This window comes from Eumetopias jubatus, unplaced genomic scaffold (assembly GCF_037043125.1).
Source record: "Eumetopias jubatus isolate StellerSeaLion01/CBP00866 unplaced genomic scaffold, mEumJub1_p1.0 scaffold_8, whole genome shotgun sequence".
NCBI classification, from domain to species: Eukaryota; Metazoa; Chordata; class Mammalia; order Carnivora; family Otariidae; genus Eumetopias; species Eumetopias jubatus.
The window spans coordinates 84831529-84856030 of NW_028274814.1; the positions used below are offsets into that span (position 1 = coordinate 84831529).

General features: G+C 46.9%; 2 protein-coding genes and 2 non-coding genes across 10 annotated transcripts in view; all 4 read right to left on the reverse strand.

Annotated features, from left to right (window-relative positions):
• The window catches only part of BAZ2A (bromodomain adjacent to zinc finger domain 2A), a 34584-nt gene extending 18967 nt beyond the window's left edge, over window positions 1–15617 (reverse strand). For 2 of the 7 annotated variants that reach the window (XM_028110912.2, XM_028110910.2), the window contains exons 1-2: window positions 9390–9453; window positions 253–390 (exon numbers count right to left, since the gene is read on the reverse strand). In XM_028110912.2, coding sequence (XP_027966713.1) covers window positions 253–390; window positions 9390–9450 — 199 coding nt within the window. In that variant the 5' untranslated portion in view covers window positions 9451–9453. Of the gene's footprint in view, window positions 1–252; window positions 391–9389; window positions 9542–9788; window positions 9892–10430; window positions 10542–15438 lie in introns of those variants that run through there. The other 5 variants (XM_028110913.2, XM_088025238.1, XM_028110914.2 and 2 more) reach the window with 5 other exon arrangements.
• Window positions 15618–17275: 1658 nt separating this feature from the next.
• Window positions 17276–23675, reverse strand: ATP5F1B (ATP synthase F1 subunit beta). Its single transcript, XM_028110857.2, has 10 exons — window positions 23518–23675; window positions 22863–23045; window positions 22460–22634; window positions 21696–21817; window positions 21255–21439; window positions 20584–20742; window positions 20338–20460; window positions 19482–19694; window positions 18346–18547; window positions 17276–17543 (listed from the first exon to the last, which is right to left on the reverse strand). The coding sequence occupies exons 1-10, from the start codon at window positions 23642–23644 to the stop codon at window positions 17446–17448; spliced, it is 1587 nt and encodes a 528-aa protein (XP_027966658.1). The 5' UTR covers window positions 23645–23675; the 3' UTR covers window positions 17276–17445.
• LOC114215115 (small nucleolar RNA SNORD59) lies at window positions 21541–21612 on the reverse strand. Its single transcript, XR_003610540.1, has one exon. It is a non-coding gene; the product is annotated as a small nucleolar RNA SNORD59 (small nucleolar RNA).
• On the reverse strand, window positions 22725–22800 carry LOC114215116 (small nucleolar RNA SNORD59). Its single transcript, XR_003610541.1, has one exon. It is a non-coding gene; the product is annotated as a small nucleolar RNA SNORD59 (small nucleolar RNA).
• Window positions 23676–24502: the final 827 nt, after the last annotated feature.

Sequence of the window (24502 nt, forward strand, 5' to 3'; positions counted from 1 at the left end):
TTTCTCTAACCCCTTCCTACCTAAGTAAGACTAAGAGTGCTGCTTCCATAAATCCCTAGAATTTATTCTTAGAAACTTGGGTTTCTCTCCAGCAGCTGAAGTTCTGAATTTACTTCCTCCCTACCCACCTGGCAGGAAAAAAGAGCTGTTGTGAGGTAGCTAGCCCAGAGGGGAGCCAAATCTTGTCCCATCAACCTGCTCTAAAGGAATGATGCCCACTCCCTCCCCAGGCCATGTGGCCCTCACACTCACTTTTCCCTTGCTGGGGGAAGTTCATGGGAGACCCGTTAGTGTAGAGGCCCTCCCCTGAGGAGGGAGAGGGTTTCAGTCCTGAGGCAGCAGGTGCAGGGGGAAGGCCAGTAAAGTTAAAATGGTCGTTTGCCTCCATTTCTGTAGGAGGGGAGAGAGAGGGGAAAAAAAACACTGGCGGTTAAACAAGGTTATATCACCTGGAATCTTCTAGAGGGAATGCCCCCTCCCTTCCCTCTACTTACCCTTCTCCTACCTATGTCTTGGGGGGTATTTTGGGAAGTACAGGTTGAAAAAAGAGAAGAGGAGGAAGAAATATACCCGCAACCTGGGCAATGACACTACAGCCTGGAGTAATTGTCCCCCTGTGTAAATCCCACACTCTTAACTTCTAGTCCAGATTATCCCTCTATGTTAGATATGATATTATTAACCCTCTATTATAACATTTAACCTTTTCCATCTTTTTGTTTTCCTTCCCCTCAAGGTAAGGCCAGAGTCCCACTCCCATGGGCCACAGAAGGTTCTCAATGCCATCTTTTTGATATGAAGCCATGGGAGATGGGGGTATTGGCAGAGAAAGCATATTTGATACATATGCTGCTTTGTTTTATTATACTTGAGTTAAATAATTTTCATGTTATCCTATCCATAGCCCTAGGCATCTAAAGAAGATAGCAATTACCTTGGCAAAGGGATTCGAAAAGAATACGTTTGGGAAAGGTGACCATAATGGCAAAACTCAAATCATCCAGCAACACTTCTATTCTTTTTCATGGTTTTCTAAGAACACAACTCAGAAACATGTCAGAGCTGGAAAACTGACTAGAGGGTGTCCCAAGGAATATTATTCTGTTATACCTATTATGATTACTTCCTAGTGTTTTGGTTTTGTAGCTTAAATGTAAAAGAGTCATGGAAAGAATAGCTGGACATCTTACATTTGTAAAGGTAGTGGCTCCTTGGAGGGGTAGTATAGTTAAAAAGCTTTTCACCCTGTCCTGAATATGAGGTGATACAGTGAGAAGAAATGAAGTCCTTGGTCAGAATATAGTTGACAAAGATAAAAGGGAAGAAACACAGGAAGCAGAAGCCAGAATTATTGGTTAAGTCTTACATAACAATCAGAAACTTATGATGTACTAGTGCATACTAATTTGATATGTAAGAAACATGATCTTAATATAGAAAAAGCAACTCCTTGGGTTACTATGTTTTTAAAAAGGGCAGAAGAATTCAGGTAAAAAGATTTCTTTATCAAGCTCCCAAGATAAGGCAATAAGACCTAGACGATGTTTTTAAATAAGCTCTTTTTAAAAAGAATCAGAAGTAAAGCTGTTTAAAGAATGAATAAACTCATTAAGAACAGGGGCGGCTGGGTGGCTCAGTGGGTTAATTGTCTGCCTCTGGCCCAGGTCATGATCCCACGGTCCTGCGATCTAGCCCTGCATTGGGCTCTCTGCTCAGCGGGGAGTCTGCTTCTCCTTCTCCCTCTGCCTCCCCCCAACCCCGCATGTGCTGTCTCTCTTGTTCACTCTCTCTCTCAAATAAATAAAATCTTTTAAAAATAAATAAGTAGGGCGCCTGGGTGGCTCAGTTGGTTAAGCAACTGCCTTTGGCTCAGGTCATGATCCTGGAGTCCCGGGATCGAGTCCCGCACTGGACTCCCTGCTCAGCGGGGAGTCTGCTTCTCCCTCTGACCCTCTTCCCTCTCATGCTATCTCTCATTCTCTCTCTCTCAAATAAGTAAATAAAATCTTAAAAAAAATAAATAAAAATAAAAATAAATAAGTAAATAAATAGATTAAGAAAATGTATGACCACTGTCCAAGGTTTGTAAGAATCATGTTCCTAGGAGCGCCTGGGTGGCTCAGTTGGTTAAGCAACTGTCTTCGGCTCAGGTCATGATCCTGGAGTCCTGGGATCGAGTCCCACATCAGGCTCCCTGCTCAGCAGGGAGTCTGCTTCTCCCTCTGACCCTCTTCCCTCTCGTGCTCTCTATCTCTCATTCTCTCTCAAATAAATAAATAAAATCTTTAAAAAAATAAAAATAAAAATAAATAAGTAAATAAATAGATTAAGAAAATGTATGACCACTGCCCAAGGTTTTTAAGAATCATGTTCCTAGGAGCGCCTGGGTGGCTCAGTTGGTTAAGCAACTGCCTTCGGCTCAGATCATGATCCTGGAGTCCTGGGATCGAGTCCCACATCAGGCTCCCTGCTTAGCAGGGAGTCTGCTTCTCCCTCTGACCCTCCTCCCTCTCATGCTCTCTGTCTCTCATTCTCTCTCTCGCAAATAAATAAAATCTTAAAAAAAATTAAAAAAAAAATCATGTTCCTAAATATGCTAGATAATACAAACTAGACACATTAGGTGTTCCGAACATGAAATATAAACTGGGGCGCCTGGGTGGCTCCGTCGTTAAGCGTCTGCCTTTGGCTCAGGTCATGATCCCAGAGTCCTGGGATCATGCCCCGCACCAGGCTCCCTGCTCTGCGGGAAGCCTGCTTCTCCCTCTACCGCTCCCTCTGCTTGTGTTCTCTCTCTCTGTCAAATAAATAAAATTTAAAAAAAAATATATATATATATAAAACTCTGTATTTATGACATTGATAGCTATAAGATTTTCTAGGCTAAATATCCTCTCTTTACCTTTATCAATTTTAAGTGAAATTAAAAAAACAAAAGCAATTCATATTTTGTTGACATAAGGGGAAAAAGTTTTTAGGATCGATTGATTTCCCATCTTCACTCTAAAATAAGCAGCAGAGCTAAACCTGCTGAGCATCAAAGAAACTGGATTTCTACAGAGAAAGACCTCAGGATCTCAGAGGATTTTCCTACAAGGGCCACTCCTCAGTAATAAGGGGTCCGAAAAATAAGTATCCTGGAATAATAAGCTTCTGAAATGAAAGACATCAAGGAGGAAAGTTCATTCCCTAATCCTCTAAGTTAGGTTCCTTCCAAAGCTTACATCACAGAGTAAAGAGGACATGCAATAATTCATTTCGGAAGTCCCAGAAATGCTATTCCTGGAGAGCCAATCTCATCTGATCCCCACCTCTTCCCTCCCCCAGTTTTATGCACAGCTACACCTCCCATGTGTGTGGGACATATACACCTTCTCTCCTATGTGCACCAAACTATATCCTTCCATTCAATGACAGGCCACAGTTCATTTTTCCATTTTCTATTTGAATCTATGAGGAAACTAGTGACCTTCTCCTCTCTGCTACTCTGGGAAAGCACAGCATTTCCGGTCTCATAAATTACATACTAATAAGAATAAATGGATGGCTCACAGAAATCAGTTAAGTAAAAGGAATGGGAAGTTATCTAGTGCCTGAGGTCTGTTTTCCCACTAGCCTCTACTGAAGGGTCATCAGAACCACAATCACTTCATTTACAAGAAGCTTCCTAGAAATATAAAATACTCTTTGTGCTTGTGCAGTGAAAATAGCACAACATAGTGGGCTCTACGTTCAAATCCCAGCTCTACTACCATTAGCTGTGTGACCTTGGACAAGTTACTTAACATTGCTGAGCCTCAGTTTCATCATTAGTAAAAATTTTAGTAGCCACCTCCAGGGCCTGGGAGGATAAAAAGATAACCAGACCCAAAAGATCAAAATATAAATATAATTTAAAACCATTACTGGGGGTGCCTGGGTGGCTCAGTCAGTTAAGCGTCTGACTCTTTTGATTTTGGCTCAGGTCATGATCTTAGCATCGTGGGATGGAGCCCTGAGTGGCACTCAGAGCAGAGTCTGCTTGAGATTCTCTCTCTCCCTCTGCCTCCTCACTCCCCCCTTTCTCGCTCTCAAATAAATAAAATCTTTTTTTTTCAAATAAATAAAATCTTAAACAACAAAACCACACACACACACACACACACCCCAAAACCATTACCAGTACTAAAAACTAGGGGTAATCCAGCCACACTTCCTTACACCTGACTCTTAATTTCACATGCACTTAACTATGGGATCACTTATGGCAATGCAAAAATGTGGACAGCTATTCTAAGCGATAAACCCAGGGTTATCTCATTTTAACCTTCCTACTCAAGATGCTTTTCACAATAATACCTGAAGGTAAATTATGATCTCCCATCTATGCCCTCCCTCCTACTAAGGAGAACAGGTAAAGCAAAGGAGAATATCTCCCTTAGAACTAATAGGATTTTGGCCAAATGAAAAAAGAAATCAGTCAGCGCCCAACCCCCAGAATAGCAGACAGCTCTTATGACCAGGAAGAACAATCAGGCCAGTACCCAGCCCACTCCCGGTAGTGTGTAAATGGATCTCCTAAGAGACTCTATGCTTCATTTGTAAGAATTGAGGGACATTGCTCCTTAAGCTTGAAGCAGTAAAGCCCTTGCCACATGGCCAAATAAGGCTGTTTTTCTCAGTCCCAATTGAAGAGCTACTTACTCTGTGGACCTGTGACATGGTTTTAACACAAAAAGGCTGACAATGCACAGTGTTGAAATAACTATTACAGATTTCAACACTGTTGCAGGTGCCCTGGCCAATCCTAACACTCAGACTTCTGACGCTAACCCCCGAAAGACAAGACACATTAACCATCCAGCCAGACACTTTGGCAGTACCTGTAGCTCTTTGGTTGATTTTTCCCATACAGTATACAAAAGTTCCAAAAATAGAGAGGTTCCTACATTTGGGAGGGGGGAGGGAAGAGGTGGGGAGAGCTTTCAAATGTTTATCTTTATGAAACAGGAAATGCAAATTTTACTGTATAGTAAATAAATCATACCACTATGTTTTAGCTCCATAACTGTGAATATTACAAAGGATATTTCTCAACTCTACTCATCTCTGGATTCATGAACCATACTCTCATATAGTGGTTCCTAACCAGGGGTGATTTTGCCTCTGGGGACATTTAATAATGTTGAAAGGTATATGCTACTGGCATCTAGTAAGGAGAAGCTAGAGATGTTTCTAATGATCCTGCAATACACAAGAGAGCCCACCACAATGAAGAATCACCTGGCTCAAGATATCATTCGTGCCAAGAGTGAAAAATCTTGCTATAATAAAAAGCTGCCCCATTCCCCAGTTCCTATCCCCACACCCTGAGGGAGTTACACAGATGTTCTGAATTTTATATCTAAAAATCCCTTCCTGGCTAAGCTGTCTTCCTCTACCAATACAGAGTTCAAAATGCCAACCCATGTCTTCTCCAGCCCATTCTGACAGCCTTGGTAACAATCTGCCCTTGGAACTCTGACAGCCTACAGCATGTACGGACTGAGGCTCATTCTCTCAAAATGTGCTTTCTTTAACCCCCTTTCATAGTCAGGGCAATGAGGTAGGAGAATGATGAAAAAAGACTACATAATCTAAGGGGGGCTACTCAAAGACAACTGCCATGTCTAGGCTGCTCAGAACACAAAGATGATTGTTCTCCATTCTTACTTCTTCCAAACTGTGTAGGTTCTGCAGCATCAACTGGATATTATGTTGTACCACTGTATGTCCAGCACCTAATTTAGGGCTAACTACATAAAAAGAACCAAAGGAAATACCTAGACAAATGAATGAGTAAATCTATCTTTTCTGCCACTACCAGCTTACTCATCCAATAAAAGTTGTGGTTTTTGCTCAGAGAACCCAAAAACTCAGCTTCATTCTTCACAGAGGTAACAATTTCTACAGGGAAGAGAGGCCCCAAATCTTGACATATTTTAGACAGTTGTCCCCTACAGAAAACAAGGCCTAGAAACAAGGAAGTACTAAGAATATAAGGGGCAGTAAATTTGAGCTCTAAATTTGTAAAATGTTTTGCTTGATTTAACTGAACACTCAAGGTACACAGTAGGTTTTAAAATATGTGTTGACTGAATAAAGGATATATGATGATCTAGATTAGGTTTTCTGCCACAGTTCTCACTAGTCACTTCACTGTCAGAGGAATGGAAATGCCTCTGAAATTATAGGACAGTAAAAGCCACATTCCAGAGGTTGTAACAAGGTTATTTCCCTCGTTCAGCCCTGTTTCTCAGAATTTCAGTTCTAACATTTAAAGACTCAACCCTTTCCTTCAAGAAGATATTCCCCCCTCCCCCCCAAAAAAACCCTGAGCTGAGCAGGCAGGTTAAGAGTCCCATTTAGTGAGACAGGTCATGGAGAGTCCAACCCAAGGAAACCAAAGGCGTGAGACCACCTTTCTCTTAAGAACCCTCATGTCTTAGTTTTTTGATGAATTTTTGGTAAGGTTAGATTATCCTTTTAGTTTGTAAAATGCCCTCTTAATTATTCTCTGTAACTAGAAGGACAAAACACTAATTAACATATTAACACAATGCTACTTTTACTGCCAGTAACCCAATCTAAGAACAATCTCCAGAGCTCATCAAAGATAGGTTTTCTATTGTGCAGAATTTCATAAATTTCAAAATGATACGGACCAAAAAGCTGGTTAAAAAAAAAAAAAAAGTCCTTCTGGAGGCACCTGGCTAGCTCAGTAGAGCATGCAACTCTTGATCTCCGGCTCCTGAGTTCAAACCCCATGTTGGGTGCAGAGATTATTTTAATGAAGTCCTCTGACCCATCTGCAACTATGCTGATAAAAGTATTATTCTTGGGCTGTGGGGAATATGAAAACATCCATATCTCAAGAAACAAATTAGGAAGACTATTTGCCCCAGGAAATACCTCCTGAGTTTTATACTTCATTCTATGTCCTAAGACATAAAAACTTTGGCATTATTGCCTTACTGTACACATCAGAAAAAAGGTCAAACATCATACCAATTATTGGACTAACTTCTACACGGTTTAACAGTAAAATAATGTAATATAGCAAACCACTTCAGAGGTAATCAGAAAGGTCAATGGCAGCAAGACACAGTCACCCTAACAAGCTTTGCTTCTCTCTTGGCAACACCTGATTCCAGAACCACAAGACTGCAAGATGAGCCTCTCAGGGCATTCTAGATTTCTGACTGACTCTGAGGTCAACCCATGTAGTTCTCTCTATACTTCAAAATTATTTCCTTTATGAAGGAAACAAAAACAAAACACTCAGTATTAAGAAATCCACTGCCCTTATAGAAAAATGCATCCATTTTACAAGAAGGACACGGAAAAGTTTGCTTCATTCAGCTTTCTGGTTAATCATGTACCAAATTGCATCAAAATCTACTTTCTCAAAATCACCTTCTATTTCCTTTAGAGTGGTCTTTTTCCTTCCTTCACTTTTCTTAACCTTCAACAGGGAAAATCAATTTACTATTCTGTCAGGTCCCAACTTAGTAAACAAAGGCTGAAGAAAGGGGAACTTAAAATCAGTGTCAAATCAACCCTATCAGAAAGCAACTCAAAAGAACCAACCAATCAAGCAGAGACAAGAAAAAAGACAATGACATTGGACTTGTTTTTATTACTTCCATAATATCAACCCCAACAGCTCCAGTGAAAACAGCAACGATGCTATCTTAACTGTGATGATGCTGCTGTCACATAATAATACATCCATCTTTTCCTACCTGGACATCTAATCTAGGAATCTACAATTCAGGTGGGAGGTTTGTGACTGGAAAATACTAAAAAGATAAAAACACCAGCCTTAAGCAAGCAGTTTTTAGGATAGTCCGAATGATCTCAATATGTCACTTCTCAAAATATAAAATCCTGTCGCCAACTCCTCTAACCAAACCCAGTGTCTAACAAAGTGCCTGGGGACATAGTACAGTCTATCACTATATACTATAATAGAAATCTTTTGCAGTTATCAGGTGGGAGAAAGGGACAATCTAGACACATGACTCTGTGCAGAATAGAGGAGAAAAAGCTCACCACTCTCCAAGAAGGGTAACAGAGAAGATGTCTTTTATGAAAAGTCACATGACAGCTAACTCTCATCAGCTGGTTCTGCAGAAGGTAAACCCTCCAGCACCCTACACCAACTAACAGGCTTCCCACCGGGACTATCCTTAGGCTAGAATCACCAGTGAGGAATAAGCCCATCACCTTCACTCTGCAAATCATTCCTACCCCAACACATAAATTCCATTCCCTCTTCTTCCACTTCTCAGAATCTACCCTTCTTCATCTCACAAGCTCACTTGACAAGGTGCTCTGCAATACAGAAAGTTATACACTTAAAGAGTATATTAAGCAGAACCCTAAAAAGTCACTCTCATGCCACAAAAGAGCCCAAGTCTTTCTGGCGGCTCTCTTTGCTCAGTGATTTTGCATCACTAGTATTCAAAGTACAGCGGGGCTGGTGGATGACTGAGTTTGCTTCTCTATGACCTCTAGCTCAAGGAAAAAAAAAAAAAATCCAGGCGGGGAGGCAGAGATGCTCTGGAGTGGGAGGAGGGGGGAGGTAGATGGGGATTCAGTGAGTCAACTGCAGTGACTACACTTCCAGTTGACAAATGAAGTTTACAAAAAAAAAAAAAAAGTCGAACGAAAGGACTCCCAAGACCACATGGTTGGCAGGATCCAAGCTTGCCCAGAAGGCCTCAGAAAATGAAACCAAATCTGATTAAAATGGACATTTCAAAACAACAAGAGACGCAGCAGCAAACGCACAGCTGCCATTTCCCGGCCACTTCCTGCAGGAGGCTTGGGGGAGGGGCTGTTTGTGTACAGATGGAGGTGGAAGCTACCCCCCCCATCGCCCCCCGAAGGATGCAAATCTCGCACTCCAATAAATCCTACAAAGGATGTCTGCTATTGGCATTGCCTTTCCTCTGAAAACTGGGAACATCAGGAAAGAAAGGTATGATACCGGATCATCTTTTCCGCCACGGAAATGGGGATCCCGATCACCAGCAAGGGGATCCCTCTTTATTCTTCCCTTCAGCCCCTAAAAGCCCAGTCCCCCAAAGGAGTCAGCATCAGCCCTATCAACCTCCTCCCTGGAGTGGGAGACTCCCGAGCCTCGAGGGCCCCAAGCTACGCACAGCACCGCTCCAGCAAGGCCCTCTCCTGCTCGCCACGCTCAAGAGAACGTGCACCCCTCACCGAGGGAGACACCCTGAGACCCCTGGAAACCCTTTCTACCTCCACTCGCCACTGCCAAATCGCCCCAATCCCCACAAACGGAGTGTTTAAACCGCCCAGGGAACCCCCTCACCCACCCTTCGCACTCGGGCAGTCCCTACCCCCACCCGAGGAGGTGGAGCCCCTCCCGGGGATTCCATCCGAGTCCCCCACAGGAGTCATCACCAGCCAGGCGGCTTCTCCGCCTCCTCCTCGTCGTCGTCGTCGTCGTCGTCGCCGCCGCCGCCGCCACCGCCGTCGTCGCCGGGAGCCTCCACAGCTCCTCCCGCCCCCGCCGCCCCAGCCCGGGTCTTCAGCAGACCCTCCAGCCCCCTTCTCCTCCCAGCCCCTTGGGCAGGGAGACCCCCGCCCAGGCTGGGTCCTAACAGGAAATAAGCTCGAGTCAGCTTCTCGCCCAAGGCGAGGCTCCTGGCAGCACCGGAGCCTCTGTTCCCTGAGGGAAGCCTCAGATGAAAGCGGGGCTCCCTCCCCTCAGGCCCCCAGCCACAGACCCAACAGACCTGAGGCGGCGGCGTCCAGCCCGGCTCGGGGCTTGTCTCTCCCCGGGGGACGGGTGGTTCACATGGCCGCGCTCCGGGCGCCAGGAGGGGAGGGGAACCGCGGGGGAGGGGGTCTGGGGTCCGGGAGGGGGGAGGGGGACGCGGCTCAACCGCGGGGCCCGAGCGGAGCCAACATGGCCGGCGGGGGAGGAGTGAGCCGAAGCCGGAGGGGGCGGGGAAGCTGCGGCCGAGAGAGAGCCGCCCTCCTCGGCCTCCATCACCGGGTCCTAGCGCCGGGCATCTTCGCTCCCCCGACCCGGATATGGGTCCTAGCGCCGCGGTGTCCCCTAGCCTACCCGACAGCTCCCTCTGCCTAGTCTCATTGTGGCCGGTAGTCCTGTTTCACACGGAGCAAACTGAAAGGCGTGTCATGATCCCAAAGGTTACCCTAAAAGACTAGACCAAAATTTTAGGACCAAGGCATGTGCCATTCCCCTAACAGGGGTGGGGCTAGAGGTGGAGGTGAAAATTTCAAGGGCAGTTATTTCCCAGGCTGGGTAGTTAGAAGGTGGAAGTGTACAAGCGGAAAGGTTAGTCAAGAAAGTTCAGTACTGAAAAGGGGTGGAGAAAGGCAAGGGCCTGCAGGATCTGCTGCCCACTCACCTCTGTCCCGTGGGGGCCGCCTCCTCCTGCTGGATCACCACTTTCCCAGCGACATCTGCAGGGTTCTGGGGGTCGGGAAGATTCCTGTGCATAGGAAAAGGAAACTCGGCTCTGGAACCGGACAAGGAAGACCTGAGTTTAGCCTACACCTGGTCAGAGTGGCAGGGGATTAGCCAAAACTGACACAGCAAATAAGATGTCCCAAATGTCCACCTATTCTATAACCCCAATACTTATTTTAAGAGATTTTTATTTGTTTGACATAGAGAGACACAGCGAGGGAGGGAACACAGGCAGGGGGAGCGGGAGAGGGAGAAGCAGGCTTCCCGCTGAGCGGGGAGCCCGATGGGGGGCTCGATCCCAGGACCCTGGGATCATGACCCGAGCCGAAGGCAGACGCTTAACGACTGAGCCACCCAGGCGCCCCCCCCAATACTTTTTTTGATAGGGCTAAATGACTGTGTGAAATCTGAGAACAGGAAAGAAAAAACTAGCAGAGAACTAGAGTTTGGCTCTCATCTAAAATGTCTATTGTGGGCCCCACGATGGAAAACAGTGTCTATATACATAATGTTAGAATTTAGAAAATTTCTAGCTCAACCTGCTCTGGTTTGGCAGATGAAGAAATTAAGGCCCAGAGAGGTTAACAGACTTGTTCAAGGTCAAATAGTGGATAAAATGTGACTAGAAACCAGGTCTGTAACTCAACAGACTTTGCAGGCTTCAAGATAATTCCTATTCAATGCGATGCAGTTCTACAAACAATTGCAAAACTCAGGCTGAATATTCTGGAAGAGGAACAGAGTGTGGATAATGAAACTCTGGCAGGTTGAAGGGTCAACAAACACCTTTCCCTTTGGGGGTCTGGAGAGGAAGAAAATCTGAAAACTGGATGGGGACAGGGCAAGGCAGGGCCAAATACATCAGTCTGGACTGGATTTCCTTACTCCACAGAGGAGTGGGCTCTTCCTCAATTTTGCGAACAGACCTACTCCCCACTACAAATGGCTCAGAGAAGCTAATGAAGATGCGAGCTTCAGCAAAGCCTTAAAGTGTGTGGGCCAGAAGGAAGAGGCTAAGAGGGTTAGAAGGGTTTCTCTCCCGTTCCTGAGAAAAGTAGATTACCAGGGGAAGGAGAAGACAGGTATAAATCAAAACCCTTCTCTCCTCCCTAAGTAACAGATCTATAGGTCACCACTGAGAAAAAAATAAAGACCCTAACAGCCTACTGACCTTAAGTTTCTGAGTTAAATGGGGGCCACACTCAGGGGATACGGGTCCTTCCTTCTGGAGAAAGCAGGGATCGAGCAAACTTCAGCTAAGGAATTCCCCACCTTCTCCAAAATAAAAAATAATAAAGGGAGATGAAGAGCTCAGGGATTGAAAGTGGCTTCCTAAAGGGCCAGGGAAAAGAACTAGTATCTCTTTTTTCTGTTCCCTTTTCCAGGGCAGATGAGGGATAATCGTCCTCCCTCCCGCCCCCAATCGTAGAGCTGGCCAGTCAAGAGACGCGAGGCAGGGGAGGAGCCTGCGCCCGTCAGACGGGTGTAGCCACGCCCCTTCCCCCACCACCACACACCCACACACACCCACCCGCTGGCTCCACTACGCTCCGGAAGAGCCGGTTACTCCTGTGCCCCACTGACTCTCCCCACCCCTTCCGAGCCCAAGGCCTAGTCTCCAGGGAAACCTCTAGGACTATCCCAGCCAGGAGCGGTAGGGAAGAGGGGTGTTGGATAGGAGGGCCACCTGGGATTAGAAATGAAAGTGGGGCAGGATCCGTTCTTCCCATCAGGTGCAGAAAGACTTCAATTACCTTTCTCCCTGAAGGAGACCACCTCCTCATCCCATCTAACCAGAGATCTTCCTTGTTCTTTGAGCAAGGATGAGGGCAGGGTGTCAATATGCCCAACAGCTGGGTATTACTTCTAGTCAGAAGCCACCCCAGGCAGCAGCTGTGCTTCTCCCCCCATCCAGACGACAGAGGGCAGACTGACCCCATATGTCCCCAAACATTCCTCAGTCCCATCAGATGTAGCCAATCACCCACCCCATCACCCTTTAGGAAGCTACTAGAAAGGGGAAGAAGGGGCAAATGGTCATCTTTTCAGCCACTTGTGAGAAGGATATCTAGGGAATACTCTGAACCTCTCTCAAGCCAGGCCAGTGGGCGGATAATGAAGAAAATGAGAAGAGAGAAATTAGCACCTGCTCCCCCTTTCTCACCCTCCCTGTGTTTCTGCTGCACCACCCTGACTCTGGGGTCAGCTGCCACAGTGCCTGGCTCCACTCTGAAGCCAGATGGCTGGGGCTGGGAGGGGGTTAGAAAGAGAAAGGGAGAAAGAAGGGGATTCGTTTGCATCCCTTTACCTCCCACTCTCCCTCCCTCTCCCCCTCCAGATACTCCTGGAATTCACCCCCAACACCACAGCGGACCACCCCTCTCCTCCACTCAGCTCTCTTCCAGGCCATGGAACATGACTCAAGAGTCTGAAACAAATCCAGACACCCTGTCCCCTCATTCTGGAGTGGAGGATTGAGAGGGGGAAGGATGAAAGCATGAGAAAAGGGGCAGAGCTAGGGGCACAGCTGGACTTGGAGGGGGAATTCCTCAGTAGAGGTGAGGTAATTATTAAAGATTTTCCCTGTCCTCCCTGGCTGAATGGTTTATAGTGTTAATAGGGTCTAGTAGGGAGATATCCCTCAACCCCCTAACCATTCCAACTTGCTCCCTTCCCTCTCCAGGTTCCTCCAAAATAGCCTCCTCCCCCTCTATATTTTGGGGAGGCTAGATTCTCCTATAACACATCAAAAGGACCATAAACCCTCCTCCTCTCCAAGTTGGTATGTGCCCCCTCAGATTCACCCACAGACCTGTTTCAAACTCCCCAATGAGCTTCTCCATGGTAGTCTTAGATGCGACAGCAGGACAAAGGCCTCAGGAGTGGGGACCCCCTTTGCATCTGAGCAGAGAAGGTTAAGATTCCCTCTCTTCTCCCAGCACCCTAACACCTTTAGAGGCTGAGTTCCAGCCCCTCACCCACTATCTCCCAACAGACCCTTAAGCCCAGAATCACAAGATTCTGGGTGTGCCCCCCTCCCCGCTCCATTCCCTGACTCTGGAGTAGGAGTGTTCCTAAGCTGGACCGGCCCACCCCAGGTCCAAGAAGAGGGGCTTTCCGACCAGGGCTGCTCAGCGGGTGCTGAGGTCTGACCCCCAAACTCCAGGAGAGGTGGGGTGGGGTGAGAGCTACAGAGAAGCTTTAGATGGGGCTTAGTTGAACTTGAAGGTCTAAACGGAGCAAGGCCCGAAAGTGTCTATAGGCTATGCTAAACCTCCAACCCCCACTTACTACGGGGAAGGGAGAGGAGTTGGGGTGGCGGTTATTCCCCCTCCCATTGGAGGTTAGGATGGCGTGGGAAAGCTCTGGATCCAGAGGGGAGGAGGCGAAACCCAGACCGCGGGAGAATTTTCTGGCGAGGAAGGCGCGGGGGAGGGGGAGATCCTGGGTCTAGAATGGGAGGGGTACTCGGGAGAGGTTGGCGGAGAGGCGTGAGAAGCCTCCGGATTCCGGTCGCAGAGGACAGGGGAGAAATGGGCGAGTAGATAGTGCGGGGGAGAGAGGAAGGGCAGCTCCCGCAGGGGGAGAGTCAGATCCTGAGTCTCGGGCAGCGGGTATCCCCGGGGCAGGGGACCACAGGAGCGGCCCTGCCCGGGGACTCTGGTCCGGGGCGGGGGTGCCGGGCCTCACCTGGAGCAGGGCCGGGCCGCGGGCGGCGGCGGCGGTGCAGGTGGCCCGAGCCGGGTGGCGGCGGCGCCTCCTCCCCCAGCCCTGGGCCGCCGGCGGAGTGTTGGAGGGGGTGGGGGGTGGCACTTAAAGGGGCAGGAACTACTGGGGTAGGGACAAGCGCTTGGGTAAGGTTATCGCGAAGAATCCGCTGGGGGAGGGGGAAGCGGGTGGCGTCTCCTAGGGGCCAGAACCAGGAAGGATCCCAGATGGAGGAAGAGAGGAGATCCCAGGAAGACGACAAACTTCTCTGGTGAAGTGGGGGAGGGTGGTGGGTCCGAACTGCAGGACTTGGAAGAGAGCTCCGCCCGCGCTCTCGGGACTCCGGCAAAGATCTCCTCACAAAGAAGAGTCCCAAGGACGCCAAGGAGGAGTGGGGGTGCCGGAGGAAGGCCGCGGCTGCTGGGGGTAACGCACAGCGACCCTGCTAGGCGAACAGGTTCCCTGGTTTTCAGCTCCACAAGGCCCCATTCCCTACAGCTGTGGAAAGGCACAGCCTCCTTCCCCCAGCACTACCCAAGTTTAAAAGCCTCTGGAATCAGGGAGCCACGAGGGCGAAGACCTCCTAGGCCTTTCAACCTCAATCCTGTTTCTCACTCGGTGTTAGTGACTGGAGCTTGGGGGGCCGCCAGTAGCAACCCTAGTGGGACTGCTGTGGGACCGTGAGAATCGGCTTTATTTCACTTTTCCCCCAACCACCACCAGCCTTGCAGCAACCTCTGGGGCAACAGGAAGCAGCTGCTCAGTGCAGCCCCCACCTGGTGGTGGGTCGCGGTGGGGGAGGAGAGAAGACAGGGACTTAAAAGGCCTGGGAGAAAATAAGGGGAGGAGGGGCACCTTAAAAATCCTCCAACGCAACAAAAAGTGGGTTTTACTTTTTGGGGGGAGGCTAGCAGTGAATACTGTAAAACATTACTTGAATTTCAGCAGCTTAAACGGGGAGGAGCAAGGGGTTGGGGCGTGGGGTGGGACGGTGAGGTGGGGGGGGAAGCCTCCACCTAAGGTGCAGAGTCTCAGGCTCTTCCTGGGAACCGGAGCTTGTCAGTGCTCTTGATCCCTTGGTCCGCAGACTCACCACCTGAGCCCTGTGCCCCTATAGACCCGTGTTCCCTTCTTCACCCCCCAAAAGAGCAAAGGTTAGGCCCCACCCCTGCTGAGTCAGCCAGGGAGGGAGGTAGGCATCCTTCAGGCCTTCCCCGGGGGCCGGTCCTCATACTTACCCATGTCCAGCTGGCAGGGCTCCAAAGCTGGGACCACCCAGCTCCTCACTGCCCTTGGTTCCCCCTTCACGTGAAGGCTGGTGTTAGATCCTCCTAAACTGTGAGCTGGGAACTAGCACGAATCAAAAAGCCAATGTATGCTTCCTGCGAACCACAGCCTGAACTGCTGTAGGGTGATGTCCCTGTGTGACAGACTGGGGTGGGGAGGGAGGAGGGAAGGGCGGGGCTTTCTCTGGGTGGAGAGGGAGGAGGAGGTGAGGACAGGGCAGAACCAGGAGAAATATGGAGGAAGGTTAGATCTGTGTTGACACTCCAGAGGCGTGGTGGAAGAGAGTGGTAAAGGGGGAAGGAAATAAATAGTTGCATCTAGTGAGAGGGAGAAGGTTCTCGATGAATACTGAGACACGTAAACGTGTGGGGGAGGGGATGGAGGGATACAAACGACCTTAAGGATCAGTTACCAGGTCTGCATCTGGGTAACGTGGGAAAACAAAGCAGAAAGAGCTGACCGCATATCCTGGGGCCTTTCTGCACCAGCTTCTTACCCACTGGAGTCAGGACCTAGAGGAAATGCCCCCACCCCCATAACTCAGCATTTCCCCAAATCCAGGCTTTTCTGGGAGCAAAAGACCAGGCACAGTCAGCTCAGGGGCTCCACCTTCTGTCCAGATCATGACACAGGAGAGACTAGTGCCAAGGACGTCATAGGCAGATGGGAGGAAACTTACAGGCCCCTACTCCACCCCTGGCACCTATCCCAAGGCCCCTCCCCAACCTTCAGCCCCCAGGGGCCTCTGAATTGGGATGTTTGTCCCTGCCCTGCTTCGACCCAACTTGAATGCCTCAGGGGTGGAGCCTACAGATGCAGGCTCCTCCTCAGGACAAAAGCTCCAGCTGGTTTGTAAACAGTCATTAGCTAAGAACCACATCCCAGCAAATGGCCTTTATGGATTTCAAAATGGTGAGATCAGAGTTCTTGCAGTCTCCAGTCCTAGCACCAGAGGGCAGTAGGAAATGGGCCCTAGCTCAGGAAAGAACACAATAGGGCACCAAAACTGACTTTGCACTGTAATAGGCACTTGTTTCACACTGCAATGGGTGTAGTTTTGAGTACTCCAACCCTGCACTTTTAGTAGCTAAAATGGAGGGGAACTTCTCTAATTCCATCATTTAGTTCAAAAGCACAATCCCACAAACCCTGGAAATTGCTTCTCCTTTTAAGATTCAATCTCCCCAGCTTTCCTAAAGGATCTTAGCAGAGGTCAGGAAAGCCTGTTACTTTACACCATGCACTACCTCAAGGAATCTCAACTCTGGGCTTGCCCAAAATATGAATCAGCAGGCAGTAGTCAGCAACACTTTCTGAAAAAAGGTGGGGGAGATGGGCATGGAGAAAAAAATTCAGCCTAGGTTGAGAGAGAGGGGGCCCTTTTGACTAGATTTTTGCAGGTTATTAATCCTTCAGAAGCAGCATTTCCTAAAAATTGGGTTCATTCAATTCACTGACCTTTGTTTTGCCTTAGGATAGCAGTTCTCTGTAAACCCATTTTTCCCCAATGTGCTCTTCTCCCTATTGCTTTTTAGCCAAGCAGGAATAATATATTAGAATATTCAAGATCAATCTGCCTCAACAAAAAGACCAAAGCTGAGGCCCTACTATTGAGGTCCTATCATCCTCTACAGGGAACCCCTCATAAGACCCACAGCTGTCCATCAAGACAATGGCTTTTCATTTCTGATGACCCCATTTGAAACATATGTGGACTACTTTATACTATTTCTTATGGCCACTCTAAAATTCAGTGTCATGTTGTCAGGACCAAGAAAAATAGACCAATTCTGAGGGGGTGTACATTTTATTGGAAATCTTAAATACTCTTCAGACAGACAACGTCTTCAAACAAGGCTCTCATATGGCCTACAGAGCAAACCGAGATTTCTGGATTAGGGGCAAACAAGAAGCACAGCACACAAGACGACCAGTGCTTAGTTTGCCAAAGGACCTCCTCATGAATGCTCTTCAGCCAGCTTATCAGCTTTTGCCACGGCTTCTTCAATGGGTCCCACCATATAGAAGGCCTGTTCTGGGAGATGGTCATATTCACCTGTATGGAGAAAAAAAAATCCACTGGTAAGAAGTGGAAAGATACATTTTTTGCAGTATATACATACTTCACCACTTGGGGCCACCAGTCAGAAATTTGTCATCCAAGAAATCCTAACAAAACTTCCATCACAAATCTAATTTACAAGACATCATACAGTATGGATTAAGAACAAATGGTCTCGGCCATACAACCTGGATTCAAATTCTTGCTCTCTACTTTGGCTGGAGATCAGGACCAGTTATTTTAAACTTATTCTGTGCTTCAAGATCCCTAATTTGTAAAAACAAAATAATGCCTTCCTTACAAAGACCTCTAATTCACTAGAAGAGCAGCTAAGACTGAAAACACTCAGTAAATGTTGAATGACATCAAGTAACACAAGTTTCACTCTCAGAAGTAAATAGAGTATTTCCAAAGAATACTGATGAGAAATAGCTCATTTTTAAAACTATTTATCTAGGCACAATATACTTATATATTGCTTGACAGTTGCTGGAATGGAAATATAGAACAATGGGCATTCAAGAGATTTCAGCTCCTCTGACATTTTTTTTTATTTTATTTTTTAAAGATTTTATTTATTTGAGAGAATGTGAGAGACAGAGAGAGAGAGAGAGCACATGAGAGGGGGAGGGTCAGAGGGAGAAGCAGACTCCCTGCTGAGCAGGGAGCCCGATGCGGGACTCGATCCCGGGACTCCAGGATCATGACCTGAGCCGAAGGCAGTCGCTTGACTAACTGAGCCACCCAGGCGCCCCCCTCTGACATTTTACATTCAGCTTTATACTCAAAATCTCACCTGCCAAAATCTGCTGGAATCCTTTGATGGTCTCCTTCAGAGGTACCAGCTTCCCCATATGACCTGTGAAAACCTCAGCTACCTGGAATGGCTGAGACAAGAAACGCTGTATTTTCCGTGCACGGGACACAGTCAACTTGTCTTCCTCAGAAAGTTCATCCATACCCAGGATGGCAATGATGTCCTGGAGAGATTTGTAGTCCTATGAGAAAACAAGAGAGATCTGAGTATTTATATTATTTTATTTTTCTTCTTTTTATTTAAGCAGGCTCCACACCCAATGTGGGCTTACTCACAACCCTGGTATCAAGAGTTGGATGCTCTACTGAGTCAGCCAGACATCCCCAAATTCACATTTCTTTTAAATTTGGACAAAAACCTAAGGGTTAATACCACCTTGTATTCACACTGAGCTTTGTACAAAGCATTTTAGCACCTTACCTCACTTTATAACTGGAACAAGTTAGTGGTGAAGTTACATAGTCAGGATCACGTGGGCCCTCAGCTAAGATCAGGGTCTTATCCTCACTACTTCTTGTCTGGTGCCATTAGAAAAAATTAGATTCCAAATCTAAGTACCTGGAAACCCAAGAGACCTCATTCACACTCTCTAACAGAAACTGCTGGTTGGGGCGCCTGGGTGGCTCAGTCGGTTAAGCGTCTGCCTTCGGCTCAGGTCACAATCCCAGGACCCTGGGATTGGGCCCCGCATCGGGCTCCCTGCTTGGTGGGGAGCCTGCTTCTCCCTCTCCCTCTGCTGCTCCCCGCTTGTGCTCTCTAATAAATAAAATCTAAAAAAAAAAAAAAAAAAGAAAGAAAGAAACGAAACTGCTGGTCTTGGGGCACCTGGATGCCTCGGTTGGGTGTCTGTCTGCCTTTGGCCTGGGTCATGATCCCAGGGTCCTGTAATCAAGCCTGGCGTCAGGCTTCCTGCTCAGCGGGGAGTCTGCTTCTCCCTCTCCCCCTGTGCGCACGCACTCTCAAATAAATAATACCTTAAGGAAAAAAAAACTGATCTCATCTTTCCTTACTCCAAAGCAAATTACACAGGTCACTGGGAAAGATTTGGTATTAAATTAGTCCCCAAAAATCCACTGTATGACTTTATGGCCACCGATCTCACCTACAATACTCACCTGTAGGATCTTTTGCACCCCACGAGCAACATCATAATGCTCATTTCCAACAATGTTGGGATCCATGATTCGAGAGGTGGAATCCAGAGGATCCACAGCTGGATAGATGCCCAACTCAGCAATAGCGCGGGACAGCACAGTGGTAGCATCCAAATGGGCAAAGGTAGTGGCAGGGGCAGGGTCAGTCAAGTCATCAGCAGGCACATAGATAGCCTAAAGTGAGTCAAGAACCCATGAGAAACAACAGGAAGCCAAGTAATTTGATTTAAGCCACCCCCCCTTTTCTGACCTCTCATCATCTCATTCCATCTTAGCATTTAAGAGTCCACCTCAAAAAAGCCTTCTTACCATCCTAATACCTGCTGAGTGAGCTTATAGATGATCTGGTCCGTCCAAGCTGTGATAAAAGAATTTTCTTGTCATTCCTTTTGTTATTCATCCTACATGTCTAACTCTATTGTAGTGATATCCACACTTTCAGTTAAAAACAAAAGACCTTGCATGACTATAATGGTTCACTAGATTCACTGAAAGTTAAAACAATTTAGACTCAAGATAATTTTACTGTTTATGTTTGTACATACATAATATATATATATGTATGTATTTAATGTGTTTCCATGCAGCTCCAGACTCTGCAGGCTAGAAACCACTACTTTTGTGATCTACATTCACATGTATGCCTTCAACCACTTTGAGCATTTCTTAATGTTTTAGGGTCTCTAACATGCACACATAGAATTTTACACATTATTTCAGGGAGCTCATTAACCTGGTCAAAAACATTGAGACATAAATAACTTCTCCGTATATACCTTTATACAAATTAGACCTTCATCCATTTAATGGTTCTTACCTGCACAGAGGTAATAGATCCCTTCTTGGTGGTGGTGATTCTTTCCTGCATGGTACCCATATCAGTGGCCAGGGTAGGCTGATAGCCCACAGCAGAAGGGATTCTGCCCAATAAAGCAGACACCTTAATAAAAAGAGAGAAAAACAGTAAGAACAAAGGTATTAGGGGTCTACAACTTTAGCCTCATCTGCACCATTCCATAGATAGGTCAAATGAAAACAGGTTCTCTCAAGCCTTCTCTCTTACCTCAGAGCCAGCCTGGGTGAAGCGGAAGATGTTATCAATAAAGAGCAATACATCTTGACCCTCTTGGTCTCTGAAGTACTCAGCAACAGTCAGTCCAGTCAGAGCCACCCGGGCGCGAGCACCAGGTGGTTCATTCATTTGACCGTACACTAGCGCTACCTGAAATAATCATACACAATCAGGAAACCTCGCAGAGGAATATAGAAGCCATATACCCAAGGTCCCCAAATCAGAGAAAACTACCAAAAAACCCTCCTTCTCAGAAAGCATCAAGATTTTGGTTTCCAAATTTCTTTTCCCTTTTAGAAATGTGGTTCAAAATAACACAATTTCTTAGAATATTAAGGCAAGATTCCTGAAATAGGAAGGAAATAAAACTAAGTGAGAGGCACAAAACAGGGTTGAGACATAGGAGTTACCTCCAAGTCCCAAAATTAACTTTCAAAGATGTGACTATCTACTGAAAACAAAGCCTGGAAACGTAACATGATGTCAAAGAAAGAAAATATGCGTTAGTGTATTCTAAGTTGCAAGGAAAACACTGACAGGAATTTCCTTCGTAGGCCCACACGAAATGAAAATATAACACATGGCTTCAGCTAGTAATGCAGTCAACTAAAATGGTTTCCTGGCACTACTACCATGTGGACATAAATCAGCTCACTACTTACCTTGGAGGTAGCATCTTTCAAGTTGATAACACCAGACTCAATCATTTCATGGTATAAGTCATTGCCTTCACGGGTCCTCTCACCAACACCAGCAAACACAGAGTAACCACCATGGGCTTTGGCTACATTGTTGATCAACTCCATGATCAGTACCGTCTTGCCAACTCCAGCACCACCAAAGAGCCCTGGAAGAGGTTGAAAAAAAGAAATATTTAAGAGTTCTGTGTTCCCAAATAAGCAAACTTAAAGGAAAAAAAAAAAAATCACCCCAGTTTTCTATCTTTTCCCTTCTCAGGAATGGCATCTGGCTTCAGCAAACTCAGAAGAACGAAAGTCAGAAGCTACTCATCAGCGAAGGATAGATCTCAGTACCCACTCACTACACGGTAGGATTCTTGTTCCCACATTAGGTTTGGAAAATATGTACCAGCAGTAACATACCAATTTTGCCACCCTTGGCATAGGGAGCCAGCAGATCCACGACCTTGATACCAGTAACCAGAATTTCCTGCTCAACACTCATCTCCACGAACTCAGGGGCCTCAGCATGAATAGGTGCAAATCTGTGAAGGTAGGAAGAAAGTATCAGTGTCATGTTGTTGAAAGGTTCCTCTCAATTTTCAAGTCTAACCCTTTACTCACATCTTATAGAACACTCCACACAAATTGCCATCTGGCTCCTCACCTAATGTTCTGCAATAAAGGGGATTCCACTTCTGTTATCTCAGGAAACAATCATCCCAACCCCTAACAATTTACACTGTCACGAAGATTTCCCTTTTACTAAGCCCTAACCTAACAGCACTTCTTCATGTATCAATAGGTAATACAAAGACCTGCTAGTTTTGGAAACCCTACAACCTAAGTCATTGGTATGAAAACTCAAATAACCAACTTGAGTCCCAAGTTTTTTCTTTTTACAATCAGAACTTCTGCATCCTTAATTTTCTTCAGAAAGACTGTGGTTTTGATAACAATATATCAGCATTTTAAGCATTCTCTGCAGGAAAATTTTGCTACACTAGAAGGTGTTGCCTTAAAAGTACAGAACTGGAAGAGGGGCCCCTGGCTGGCTCAGTTGGTAGAGCACATGACCTTTGAGTTCAAGCGCCAGGTCTGGTGTAGAGCTTACTTTAAAAAAAAGAAACAAAACCTGCAGAAAAAGCAGTTCCTTTGCATGTAGATGCAGCAAAAGGGATACTTACTGTTTGGTTTTGATGGGACCTCTCTCATCAATAGGTTCTCCAATGACGTTCATGATTCTGCCCAACGTCTCAGGACCAACAGGAATTTTGATTGGTGCACCAGAATCCAGGACTTTCTGGCCTCTAACCAAGCCTTCTGTACCATCCATGGCAATAGTCCTTACTGTGCTCTCACCTGTTAAAGGCATTGCAGGGTTATACAGAAGGACAAAGTAGGCTTCAGGTTTAATGTTCAGCTAGCATGAAAGACTAGCTGAACAAGACTCCTTCTCAGTACCTAAAATGTGGCTTCAGCACACTCAGAAGAACGAAAGTCATTTTGATAAAATCATCATAGAAGGAAGACTGATTTGGGGGATATTTGGACTAAAGCTCTTTACTATTCTTAACAAACTCTACTTACCCAAATGCTGGGCCACCTCCAAAACCAGCCTGGTCTCCCTGCCTTGCACTTCCAGGGCATTTAGGATGGGTGGTAGTCCCTCATCAAACTGGACATCCACCACTGCACCGATAACCGCCACGATGCGCCCGGTGGCAACGCCTGCTTTCGGCGAAGGAGAGGTTTGGGCGGCATAGTCTCTGGCTAACAGACAAAAAAGATATTGGAAGAAATTGGGGTCAGAGCAATTAAGGGTCATCGGAAGCCCCGCCTTAACCCATAAGAACTGGTAAATTCGGCCCACAACCGGCCCCCTCAGCTTTCAAGTAAGATGAGTCCGGAGGGAGCGCCGCACAGGAACCGAGAAAGCGCCTGCACTATCTTCCCATGCACAAAACCCCATTATTCGAGAGTTCCGTGACCCATTCAAGGGAAGGTCAATGCACCTGCCCGAACTTTTCCGTCACAGAGAGCCCCTTTTCCAAAATAAGATGAATTAGATCGAAGAAAGCTCCCACAGGCGATCTATTCTTGTTCTCCCGCCGTTAGAAGTCAGGGCGCTGGCCCTGACGTCCTTCTAACACCAGAAATACCTTAGGCCCGAGTGACAAACGGCCTCCGGCTCAAGGTCATGGGGAAGCAGAAACGAACCCAGCTCCCAGAGGAAGGCACTTACCAAGCTGGAGCGCTGCCGGAGTGGCCCGCAGTAAGACCTGGACTTGGGGTAGTGGCGCTGAAGGACCGAGTCCCCTCAAGGCCCCAGAGGCCGAAGTAGCGGCCACACGACCCACAAGACCCAACATGGCGGAGCCCGGGTGGCGACTAAGCGCTGCAGAGGTCCGGGTCGCCAACTCCCCCGCCGTTGGGGCGAGGCCTACTCTGCAGTAAGCAAGTCCATTGGATGAATTTGCTGAATATCACTCTCAGTGCTGCTCCTATAGGTTAGTAATCTCTGATCTTCTCAACCATTGGTCGAAAGTGGTGCCAATCTGAATTCCTTATTTTTATTGGACATTGTCAGGTTAGGTGCAACCCTCAGAGCCTCGGAAACATAATTGGACAACAAGGATGTCAGTTGGAGAGGGTACGTGGCGGAAATACGTTTCGGAAAGGGGCGGAGTTCCTGTTGTGAAGCACGCGGGCTGTCTTTGGCCGTCCTTGGGCTCTCACCTTAGATAGGACCCTGAGCTAAGTGACCGTCTCAGGGGCGGGGGTCAGGGAAGTAGTGGAGTCAGGAAGCACCACTGACGGTGACCTTGGGAAAGTCAGGAGCCTTCTCTAGACTCAAAACACGGTCTTTCTTTCGCAGTAGTGGAATTGGAAGCTTACAGGCAGTTCAGGATGTCAGGAATCCGGACAATCTATATCACTTAAAACTGTACAATGTAAGAAACTAATGTTAACCCAGTCATTTAACAGGTATGTGCCAGGCATTGAGGAAACAAAACATAATTAAGACTTAGGAACCTCCCTTTATTTTATTATTTTTTCTAAAGTAGGACCCACGCCCAGTGTGGGGCTTGAACTCACGACTCTGAGATCAGGAGTCGGATGGTCTACGGACCGAGCCACCCAGGTGCCTCAGGACCTCCCTTTTTAAAGACAGAAAACAATGCAGTAAAGTGTGATGGATCCTGATTAGTACAGGGTAAAGTGGGTGC

Bases quoted from the DNA above. Each gene is read 5' to 3' on its own strand.
- ATP5F1B (XM_028110857.2), bottom strand. From the start codon at position 23,644: ATGTTGGGTCTTGTGGGTCGTGTGGCCGCTACTTCGGCCTCTGGGGCC. The intron at 21,818-22,459 runs GTAAGTATCCCT...CTACCTTCACAG, and splicing joins GGTCCCATCAAAACCAAACA to ATTTGCACCTATTCATGCTG. The intron at 19,695-20,337 runs GTAAGAACCATT...GACTCACTTTAG, and splicing joins GATCTATTACCTCTGTGCAG to GCTATCTATGTGCCTGCTGA.